General features: G+C 36.4%; 1 protein-coding gene across 3 annotated transcripts in view; it reads right to left on the reverse strand.

Moving 5' to 3' along the window:
* Window positions 1–12,215, reverse strand: part of HELZ (helicase with zinc finger) — an 83,517-nt gene that overhangs the window by 23,527 nt on the left and 47,775 nt on the right. For all 3 annotated transcript variants that reach the window (XM_030461888.1, XM_008494530.2, XM_030461889.1), the window contains exons 16-20: window positions 8,632–8,810; window positions 7,002–7,120; window positions 5,501–5,646; window positions 2,789–2,936; window positions 717–900 (exon numbers count right to left, since the gene is read on the reverse strand). In XM_030461888.1, the coding sequence (XP_030317748.1) occupies window positions 717–900; window positions 2,789–2,936; window positions 5,501–5,646; window positions 7,002–7,120; window positions 8,632–8,810 (776 nt within the window). The remainder of the gene's footprint in view (window positions 1–716; window positions 901–2,788; window positions 2,937–5,500; window positions 5,647–7,001; window positions 7,121–8,631; window positions 8,811–12,215) is intronic.

Consider the following 12,215-nt stretch of genomic DNA (forward strand, 5'->3'; position numbering starts at 1 on the left):
TTCTATTACAAGAATATTTCCTTTTTAAAAAACTTATTTTTCATCTTGGTATTACTCATTCCAGAACTTTCTGAAATACTTAAGCAACTTCACAACGTTGTCAATCACACATCCAGTATTTATTTATTCAACATTCAGAAGAACAAAGTGCTGGACATTGTTTCATATTCTTAAATTTCTCAAATACACAAATATCTACCATGTAAAAACAGAACATACCACTCACTGTCACTCAATTCCTTTATTATCTTCCTTTGTTTATTACTGACTACAAGAGCAACCTAGCAACAGGCTATGCCTACACAAAATTTTTATTATCAATGTGATCCCAAGATATGAATTTGGGACCCCTCTTTACAGTCTATTCTACAAATGCAAATATCAGTGAAACATCCTGAGGTTAAAGCCTTGTTCTGTTTTTATTTGAAACTCTGCTTTTCCTCTTACAATAAAATACATCAGTTAGCACATTCTCACTCACTCAATTTCTTTTTAAGCAAGCTTGAACTTAATTTTGATGAGTTTATAGCCTTGGTATTCAGTGCTGGAATCACATCTAATGGCATCCTTGCCAGTTTCAATTTGATACATCATTTTTTGTGGGCTACAGCACAGCTCTGCTTTTGTTCTGATTATTTCAGTAAGCCTTACTTAACTTCAGCAGTGACATTTTTTACTTCCTTAGTACATCTTTGAGACATCTAACTATTACTTACCCTGAACATTTAGCACTCTCTCCACACTGACATCAGACAGTCTTTTTTTCCGAAGTTCAGCCCGAATTCTGAACACCTGATCAGCATAAGGTGTTACAACACCTATGCTGCCATCATCCAACTTCCCCCAGGCAACAGGCCATTTTCTTCTTAATTCTTCAACACGCTCTACTACTTCAAACACCTGGAAAGAAAATCAGAATTTTAAAAAGTTTGCTCCGTTGAAGATCATTCTTTGATATGGAAAGAGAATTTGAATTGTAAAGTTCTGAAGCATTTACATGTCATGGTATTACACAGCCTTACTGAACAAGCAATAATACTGCTGTATTCTAAAATAATGTAAAACAAGGTCTTTACTATGCAATACCTTTTTTATTCTTGAGGTAGAAGTTTGCCCACAAAAAAGTCACCTTCCAAATACAAGCTGGGAATGGTACAAGTAAGTTGATTTTCATGCTTACATTCTAATGACAACATCAAGAGCAGCAGATCTTTGTTATCACACTTTAAATAATCTCCATAAGTAAACACACTGTCTTAATAATGATTTTTTTTGTTTGTTTTATTCTGGATTCTATGTATATGATATTGGAGTTTGGTAACTCCAGACTGAGAGGCTGCATACCACAGCGTGATCACTTCCCAGTCCAAAGGATACCATCAGGAGTTTTAGAGTTGAAGTAGCAGTTGAGGAATAATCTATGAAATACTGCCAAGTGTGTTCTCACTATCTGAGAAGACTAAAGAGCAATAAAACCAGAATGTCCTGTCAGGACATAGGCTCAAAGTGCAGCAGCCAGAGCAGCTTCTGCTTCAACACTCTGAATAAAGATGCTGCACTGTAGAAGGCATTTCTGAATAAACTTCACAGAAGGGTTTCTAAGTTTGTTTGGGCTTTTTAACATTTACATTCAATATGTCATTTCCTAAATGTCAATATGTTATTCAGTAAATAGTTATCCAGCTCTTTAAAGCACTTTTTCATGGTGGTGGTGAAGCAGCTGTTGTCCTTCACTGCTGCCTTTAGCTATTCATGACACACAAGTTTGTGACACTTCCTTGGTCACTGAAGATATTTTTAGGTTTTTTACAACTTTTTTTAAATGGCAAAGCAATCCAAGGAGATTAATGAGAGTAGTCAGGTGCCTTCAGTTTTTTATCAGTGCAATGTCCAGAAGTCATTGGAGCTTCTTATTTAAGCAGATATTTTGATACATCAAAGAATGCAGAACAAGTGCAGCGTAATAACAACAAAAAGGTTAAAAATTGTGCATCAGATGGACTTCACCATGGCCAACCTAACAAACACTGCTGCTAAACTGCAACCCAGCTTCTCCTAAAATCCCTTGTATGTTTAAGAAAGTCAGTGATATTTCTTTGTCTTTCTTCAGATGTCAAGGACATTTATTAAGACATTTTTTGGTGAAAAAAAAGGGCTTGGGTCAAACCCTCCTTAACTATCCCAAGCTGGGGCTGGAGGTGATGTTTGGTTTTAATTTGGGTTAGTGAGTTTGGGGTATTTTTAATTCAAGGGAAGGAATGAGAATTAAAGTAGTTTTTGAAGAATACAAATCAATCTGTGGGCAACAAACATCCTGAGAATAATTTCTTACTGAAAAAAAAGAAATCTTATCTGCACATGATCAATTAAACACTGATCCTAAACATTTTAAAGCAAATATGAAATGTTACTCCAGAGGACTCTTATCTGAGTGGGAACATTTCTACAACAGTCAAAGAAATCTAAGTTTTACTTCAAATTGCAGTTACTCTTAGTTGCTAAGATACATCCATCAGAATGTCACAGAAATTATCAGGAAAGACACTGTGAAAAATGAGCCTGAGAGAACTATATGCAGCTTGCACTTTGCAAAGAAAAAAAGAAGATAAATTAGTGGAGATTTTTACTACAGTTGCAATGTTCACTAATTGATGTTTAGCAAACTCTGTGTTTCTCTCTCCTAGTAGAGGACAATTTGTCTTTCATCAACACTGAGCACAACCCAACAAGTTTGGGGGGGAGAAGAGCTTTTAGGAAACAATCAAGAATAAAGTCAAAGAAGAGTTACCTCTGCATTATTGTAAAAAGCTGTACTGTTTTTTTCCTGCACATCTTCTCCACGTGCTGTGAAGAAAGTCAAAGGGTAGAAATCTTTGTGTGCTGGCTGCTTTCCACTTGCCATCAATTTGCCTTCATAGAAAAGTTCAGATGTGTAACTGTAACAAGGCAAAAGAGAATAAAATGTGGAGTCTACATATGAGCTCACTAATAAAATATGCAAATCTCACTGATAAAATATGCATTCACAAAATACTTCATAAGGCAAACAGAACCAGTGATTAATGTTCATCATCTTTAAGTGATTTCTCTGAAATGTTCTTCCCATGCTACAGATGGAGCAGAAGGAACTAAAAATATGCTTTTCCAACAGTTTTTCTACAAAGGCAGTATTTTCTTCTAATCTAATGCTTGACAGAGCTATTAACATTCTCACTCATGTTTCACTCAGAAGTTGATGGCTTGAAACTGGGGAAAAGGAACACTTGTGTCTGGGAATAGTTATTCCCCGGGCTTGCTGGACAATGAGCCTGCTTACATCACTTAATAGTTGTTGAATTTAAAAGATTAAATTTACTAAAGACTTCATGCACACTGAGCACAAAGCAGGCCAAGCATTCCAAGCCAGCTTTTCTTCAGTGACTTCACTTCCAGACCTATCTATGTTGCTAGTCAAGAGAAACACAACCAGAAAACAATTCCTCTGCTGGCAGCAGGCATTGCAGGAGCTGGCTGACTGAAAAAGAAATGAGGCAGGAACTACTTTCATGGTGAAAAGCCAGAGGGAAGAAGGCAAATTGAATGGAACAAGACAAAAAGGCAGCAAGAAGAGGCTGCAGATTACTATTGGTGGTAGTTTAAGTGATGTATACTGCTGTATGCACAGCAGAGCTAAACTAATGCACTGGCTTTCATCAGCCAGTGAATTCTGGTATAATCTGCCTCTTGACTGTTCAACCTCCAAATTTCATGTTCTCCAGAACTAATATTCTTATTAACTCTGGTATACTCCAGCTCTTGAATGCTCAACCTCCACCGTAACAGTCTTGAGATATAGCTCTGTGGATGCAGTAAGAATACTGCAGCCTGACATGAAGACAGCAAATGCAGGAGACTGCAGTCAGTGAGCCCACTGGGTTCTTCCTGTAGCTTAAGATGTAAATAACTGGTCCTGGAAAAGCTACAGAAACTGGTCTGTCATCAAATGGTCATCAGACAACTGCAGTTCTCTGCTGAGCAGAACTGGTTTACACTGGACCATCCTGAAGAACCTGGAGTTACTGCCATCAGTGAGCAAAACTAACAATTTCTTGTGCAAATTCATTCTTAGCAATGACTTCTTATTAAAGAATAAAACACCCCTTCTACGAGGAGTGTTTTATCCAATTACAATCCTAAAGTCAGGCTGAACTAATGGCTTGTTCTTCCCTCAATTCCTTTTCTCCTCTTCAGCTGGGCAGGTGTGATTAATGAGTGCACCGTGAAACATCTTCCCACACTTACTCTGTTAAGTGCCATGGTCCCATTTGCCAGGACAAATTATTAAAAAAAATAAAAGTAGACATGAACCAACCTTCTAAATGGACCACCACCAGAGTATTTAGCAGGTTTCACTCCACACAGCAATGCTTCCCAGGGAATGAGGCACACTGGACTTTGACCAGAGAGCCAACAAGCCCAAGAGGTATTTCTGCTGTCCTTACCTTGGTGTTCAACACAGGAGATCTTTCTAAATACCCACTGAACTGCAAGTGCTGAAGTGAACTTTCATTATCTTTCTGAGGCAAATTTCATGGAATTGATCTTTAATCAAAAACTAAAGTGAGCTTTTCTCAGTTTTGTCTCATTTTGAATTTAAAATTTCAAGAAATACATAAGAAATTTAGGATCATTCATTCTAAAAAGTCCATAAAATGAAGACAGATCAAGCTATGTAACAAAATATGTTACATTCTCACTTTTGATTCCCCAGAGCACTTAAATATTTCTGCTTTTGCTTTGAACACAGTGATCAGCTAATTAGTGTGACTGGATACAACATAAAATTCCTCAGTACATATTTGAGCCAGAATTTAAACTTTAGCATTTTTCCCCATGATTGCACTTATTCTTTCTAGCACAGCTCATGGATGAGCTCATTAGACTAGCAGCCATTAGTTTATCATTGCATAAAAATGCAAACCCACTGATTAATGTGTCTTGAAAGAAGTAATACAAGAAGGGAACAGCAAAGAAACATGCCCATCATTTGACCTATTTTTTTCTGTTCATGGCTGTGTATCTGTAGGTTATTCCAAGATAACCCACCCCAAAACTCTGAAACAGTTCAACAAAACAGTTCAACAGATTCTGATAGCTGAAATATTCTGAAACAGTTCAACAAAATTCTGAAGCAGACTCTAAATAATATTCTGTGTAACAGTTAAGAGAGGGAAGTTAGCTCTTCTTTTGCTTAGTGTGCATGCCTTGCAGCCAAAGCCTCCCAGCCTGAATGAGAGGTCTGTTAGGAAACTCTCCAACTCAACCCATGGTTTTTGTTCTAGGAGAGCAAACTTCAGCCTGGTAACAAAGAATTAATCTGTGAATTAACACCGAAACGTTTAAGATTCCCTTAAAGAAACTCAGAACGTTTCTCTCTTCATTCAGTCGTGCTTGGCTTAGAGTTTGGTTCACTCCCAGCAGCCAAAGAAAAGCATGATACAGTGAAAAAGTTCACACCTACTTGATGATAGCTTCATGGGAGCGATAGTTCTCACACAGCAAGATCCTGCATGGGAATTCTGCAGGGTAGTGCTCATAGAGCCGGTCGAGCAGTGAAACGTGGAGGTTTCTTTCCCTGGCAAATTCACTGTAGACAAAAGGACTGAGCTGTAATAGACACACACATACAAAGAAAATGTAACTGAATATGTGGACGTGGAATTTCATGCTCCCAACAGAAATATTTTGCAGCAAAACAGACATGAAACCTTACTGTTAGTGTACATTCCTATTTGGAAGACAAACCCCGTGGCTGTGCCACTGAAATGGCAGAGGGCTCTTACAGGAAGAACACAACATTCAGAAACTACATAAAGAGAAGAACCTTGATATCTGAACATTTTCTTTGTGGCTTGCACAGATGAGTAACTCAAAGCAGAGAGCTCTTTCACAAAAATAAATAAATAAACTCAAAGCCAAAACTGGGTTTTGAATGACATTACACAATTACTCTGCCAAGCACTTTGTAGTAAAGTCATTACCTCAACTACTAAAGACCAGAAAATGTAGAAATCTGTAATAATTTTTTTAAGTTAAATAGAAGGTTGCCAGAAAAACTAAACCCTAAATGGCCTAGTTACTATTACATTAAACTACTATTGGGCTTGTTTAAGAATAAAATCACCATCTATTACAGCAGGAAAAACAGAAACAAATATGATGAAAAGATATTTTTTAATAGCATAACTTATAGATTTTTGGAATTGAGCCAATCTATTTGTCATTCTGATTACACATGACTCAGACTCTAAGCCTGAGTTTCAGTTTAGATAAATATTAGCTTTATAAATTTAAATACTGGATACCTCATACAGTAGCTTCTGTAAGAACCTGAGCTATAGAACAGCTCTGTGCTCACACAGCCTGAGACACACAGACCAAGTCAAGATTCTACCCTTGCAGCTGGCCATGAAGTGGCAAGAATCCCAATCTCTTAAAAAGCACTTTTGAAATGTGAATTTAAAAAGCACTATTGCAGTCCTTTGGATTACTATGATCATGACTTGAAATGATCTAGTAGCCACTAAATCATAGGTGGCAACACTAAGTTTATTACCACACCAGAACAAAGATCCACTTTACTGCTACTGTGAAATGTCAAGACAATTAAAGGCAAATCTACAAACACAAATAAATCTGGCCTAAATCAACACAGCGAGTTTGACTCTTCCAAGCATGTTCTATCATGCCTACAGGCTGCAAAGTGACATGCATAATCAGCATTTCAGACTCATCTCAACTCTTTAAACCAAGCAATTCTTCAGTCCATCCCAGTAACAAACCACTGTTTAGTTTCCTCTATTATCTCTTAACTTGTTCAGGATATTCTCACTTAGCACAACCCACTGAGTCTGTATTAGAGATTGAGTTATTCATGTTCCACAGAAATCTGGAGCAGAGAAATAAATAAATACATATATTTTATGTAGGCACTTCATATTCAAGAATTCTATAGCTCCTACCTGCATATGGTCTCCTGCCAAGACAATTCTTGTGTTCTTATTAGCTAATGCTAGAGGCATAATAGTTTCACACTCCATAGCTTGTGCAGCTTCATCTAAGAGAATGTGTGTAAAAAAACCTGTAAAACAGAGATATCAGCAAATAAATGAAACTTGAAATATGATAAAATAAACACTGATAGCAACAGAAGAAATTGCACTGAAAAAGTTCTGTGTTCTGATAGTAAACAAAATTAGAAAAAAAAAAGAGTATAGTTTATACAAATTCATTTCTGGCAACTACTGGGAACCACAAACAATTTTCAACCTCATCAAATGACCAAGAGTGGTCAACTATGGGCAGTAGCCCACAGACCTGCCTCTTTCTTCTGATACACATGAAGTTAAGCAAGTGTTTTATCTGGGCTCTCCTTAATGCAAGGGGAAATGTCTCTTGACAGATCTCCCTCTGTAATTTCTCAGATCTGAGCATCTTTTCATCACCATGAGGCTTCAAGAGCATTGGACAATGACAATGAAAAGGAATTCCTCCTGTACTTGAACTATTAATTATTTAATATATTAAATTTCCCATTAAAATTAAACACATACCTGAGCACTTTGCTGGTTAGGGGCTTTAAGGAATGTTGGGAGGGAAAAAAGGAACAGAAGTTGAAGGAAAATTTAAATTGAACCTTATGATGAAAGGTTTGTTGGGCAATCTATGCACTGGATAACATGCACTTCAGAAAAACTGGGCCAGAGTAGATTTGAATTTCATGAAAAGCAAATACAGGATAGGTATAGAAGTGTTTTTATACACTGATATATATTAAGGGAAAAAAACAAAAGTAGTAGAGGACTTAGTGTACCATCCAATTAAGTTTATATACATAAAAATGTAGCAATTTTCTTTGGAAAACATCAATTTCATAAAGCTGCACACACATTCCTATGGCATGACTGTACACAGCTCCCTGCCAAGCAAGGCAGCTACTTCCATCTAAAGAGCTGAAAATATTTACAATAAATTCCATACTAGTTTTCTGTATTGCAAGAAATGCCTGAACACAGCTATAAAAATATTAACAACATCCGTCCAGAAATTCCACCTTTTCTAAAAAGCAGATGGATTTCATTTGGAGATCAAGAAAACAAACCCCCAGGAGCCTCTGCCCTGAAAGAAATCAGCCTAACATATTTCAGTTTAGAAAACAACCCTAGAAATATAATGTTAACATTGAATGGGTTTGTATGTGTGGGAGTTGTTTGCAAAGCTAAACAATTCACAAGACAAGGAAAAAGCTCTCCATGTGTATTTATGCTTACATGCTCCACTGAGTAATGACCTTAATGAGCATAATATACAAAGTCAGAATATCAAACAGAATTTTCCCTCTTGGATCTCAGAAACATGGGATCATAGATAGTACTGCTTTCTTTTTTTTATTTTAATAAGAGGAAAAAAAAAAAAGCAAAATATTAATTTGAATACCAGCAGTTTACAGCTTTGTAACAACCACTTGCTCATAAAAGATAAGACCATTTTAAGACAATCACTGCTTATTTTCCTTTTTTTTATTAAGGAACTGACACTGATAAGAGGAAGATAATTCTAAAGCACAGACACTCCTTGCTAGAATCATCTTACCTGGCTCAAGATCCAGTTGACAAAGATACTGTGATGTATTTAAAGTAACAACTACTACTCGTTGCTTAAGAATGTCTTCTTTCTGTGGCATCTGAAAGGTGGAATGTGTGCTTGAAATCAAACAGTATTGATGCACAACTGGGTGGACAGTCTTCACCCAGCGATTTCTGAAATATACCCTAGAAAAGAAAGAGTGGGTTTATTCTCCATACACTTTGAACACAGTGACAGACTAATATTTCAAATGTTATTCTGCTTTTTGCTAACTAAACGTAACCTTCAGGAAGGAAAACATCACAACTCTGCAGAATTACATGCTAAAATGTCCTGGATTTATTTTCCATTACTTGTTGCAGTGCAATACTATGTACACAAAGAGTTACCAGGGATTAATTCATGAGTGGAAATCTATGAATTCTCCATATGTTTAAGTTCTGCAGCCCTCACATCAATGCCTATTTCATTCTCATCTATCAGTAAACTCATTTTAAAGAAATATTTCCTCAGGTGAAATACAAATATAGCTCAGTCTTGGTACTGAGAGAGCTGCAGTGGTCTGCACGTTTCACCAACAGCAGCCAGAGCATCTTTAAAAAAAAATAAATTCAAAAGACATTAATAAAACCTTGCCCTTTGTTTTCCACATACATGTCTTCTGAGTTCTAAGAACCAAACAGGATATTCATCTTTTTATCATGCAGGGCCATAGTTATGATACATTGTACAAAAGAATGAGAAAACAGTGCCAAAAAGGATGGCTGGAGTCTGAAACATCAGGACATTGCCAGCAAAGCACTGGACTTCAAATATCTATCCATGACACATAATTTTAATCACTGTACCATGAGATCAATGATGAGTTTTTTCTTAAAAAGTGATGAAATGTTACAGCCAGTCTAGCTGAATGGAAGAGAAACAGGGAAGACACAAAGATAATGCCCCAGAAAACACAGCACAAAGAACTGTGCAGGGGTATATAGAAAAATAGATACTAAACCACTGAGGATCTGGATAAAGATGTCAAAAGGTTTCTCTATGGGGTGTTCCTCAAAAATTTCAACTGTATCAAGAACTATGAGTCTAAAGGGGAAGATTTAACTACAGGAAACTATTGTACAAGTATTACTACTTAGAATTAAAGTTATTTTGTTTCCAAAGCAAATAAAAAAATAGATTATTGAAACAAATTTCAATTCTAAATAAAGGATTTAATAATATCAGATTTTAAAAAGGTTTATCTATTTATTACTTTTCATTTCCAATTCATTTTTCCTGCATCCATATTACAACTCCAAAATCATTAAAAAAGTATTTGGAGAAGTGTAATTATACATCTAAGTGCAAAACCTGATTGCAGCAACTGGACTTTGGATACCACGTGTCCACCCACATTTGAAAATTACAGCTCAGCTCCAGAAAAAGTGAGAGAAACAATTATTAGGGATAAAATCAATTCAGTTTGTGAAAATACAATGTCCTGGTTGGACAAAAAGAACAAAATGCAGTGCAAAGAGGTACAAATGCACTGCAGGATTCTGAATGGTTTTTTCATTTGACACCACAACCAAGCCAAACTATCACTTTGTGATGAAAGGGGACTCCAGGTAGGAGCTGGATTAGGTGCTGAAGCAAAGAAGAGACTCCTGAGCCATTCTTGGAACAAGAACCATCTATTGCTCTCCCAATATATGATTTCTTATCAACATAAACAGATAAGCTTTATTTGAGAAATTATTAGATCAACCTGATGACCTAAGAGCTAGAAGAAGATAGCAGGAGCAAGATAAGCTCTACTCTATCCATCCCAACCATTCAATCAGATTCCTTATGATCCTGTTTCTCCATCTTCACTGAGGGCAATACTTACCCACATCTCACAGGAATACTGTGAGGATTAATGAGTTTATTGTGATTTTTATGTTTGTAAAGCACTTTGAGATTCTTGGATGAAAGGTGCTATTGAAATGCAAAATATTATGGTTATTAGTCATTATTATACCATGCACTGTCTTTTATTACAAACATTTGACTGTGTGTGACTCACAGATTGGCTGACAGCATTTCAAACTGCATTGCTGCTTACCCATTAATTTATTTTATTTTGATGTCAGATCAAAAAGGTATCCCAGAGCTATTATTCACCACTGGCATAAAAACACCTGACAGGTGTGATTACTTTGAAAATGTCGTGATATAAGTAAGCCACAATGAACAAGGGATTTCTTTCTCAGGTGTAATTTGGGCTTAAAAAAAAAGAAATATCCCCTGTAATTTCATTAGGGTTTTTTTTTCCTTAAAGCTAGAGGAGCCCATTACAAAAATGAGTTTTACCAGCTTAACATAACAGCTTAATCATAACACTCTACCCTGCACCATTCCCTTCTGGTTAAACAAGCAACTAAACCTTCCAATATCTGAGCATTATCAGCATCTGAATGCAGGCAGATGTTAATCAAAACCTGCAAACCATTTTATTACTCTATAGCTACAGACATAAAGCTGAACAAAAACTACAGCTCCAAACCCAAAATCCAGCCAAAGCTCCCATGAGGCTGAATTCTGACACCCCACATCCAGCCTGGAATTCTGGATTAACTAAAACCTTGAATGCAAAGGTTTAACCATGGTTTGCTTCAATTCCAAAATGTCTATCAAAATTGTAATTTGTTTGCAAAAATAGTGAATTTTTAACAGCAATTAAGATTCACAATAATTCCCTTGTTCATGTTCCAGGCTGGGCTTGCACCTAAATCACTTAAAATCCATTTCTAAAAGTTAATAAAGTGGGAGTCTAGAGTCAGAACCTCAGAGGGAAGCTAAAGAAAGTTTCATTTGTACTCCTGTCCTACAAAATGACTTCTACTTCTCATGACTTCTTACAACAGAAACTCAATGGGAACTGAATTTATGTTCTCCAGATTTCATTTTCCCTATCTGATCTGGGAAAAAGTGACTCCTCCCAGTTCTTGATAATAAGCCCAGGATTCTCCCTTCAGGCTTTGCTCCAAAGAACACTTTCTGGATAAACTCCAAACCCAGTTCCTCAGACTTTGTGCTGTTATTTCTCACCCAAAATCCCTCAAGCAAAAAGAACACAGAAGCTTAGAGGGAAAAAGACCATTAAAAAATTCCTAAGTTAGTCCCAAAAACTTAAAGAAAACTTTATAAAGCACCTGATTCCCCTCTTCCATTTCTTTTGATTCACCTCCAAAGAGAGGCTTGTTCTCAAAAAAAGTTCCTTGGGATAGAGAACACACATGAAAATCCTGTCTTACAACCCAAAACTTAATTTTTCAATCAATCTTTCCTTAGTGTAAGAGAGAAGCAATGGTTTCAAGGAAAAAAAGATATTGGCTGAAGAGGCATTAATTTTACAAACTAATATTTGAAAAAATAAATATTGTAACATCAAGCAATTTGGAAACCAGAGCACTGGTCCTTTAAAACCTGATAGGTTTTTGTTTGGGGGTTGCTTTTGTTTGTTATTGCAAACCAACCATAGTCAGATAGAAATAAATAAAATCATTAAAAATACAGTTCAAAGCATATCAACCTCTTTCCTACTCCCTTAGTATTACAGGTGC

The sequence above is a fragment of the Calypte anna genome, chromosome 18, assembly GCF_003957555.1.
Source record: "Calypte anna isolate BGI_N300 chromosome 18, bCalAnn1_v1.p, whole genome shotgun sequence".
Lineage (NCBI taxonomy): Eukaryota > Metazoa > Chordata > Aves > Apodiformes > Trochilidae > Calypte > Calypte anna.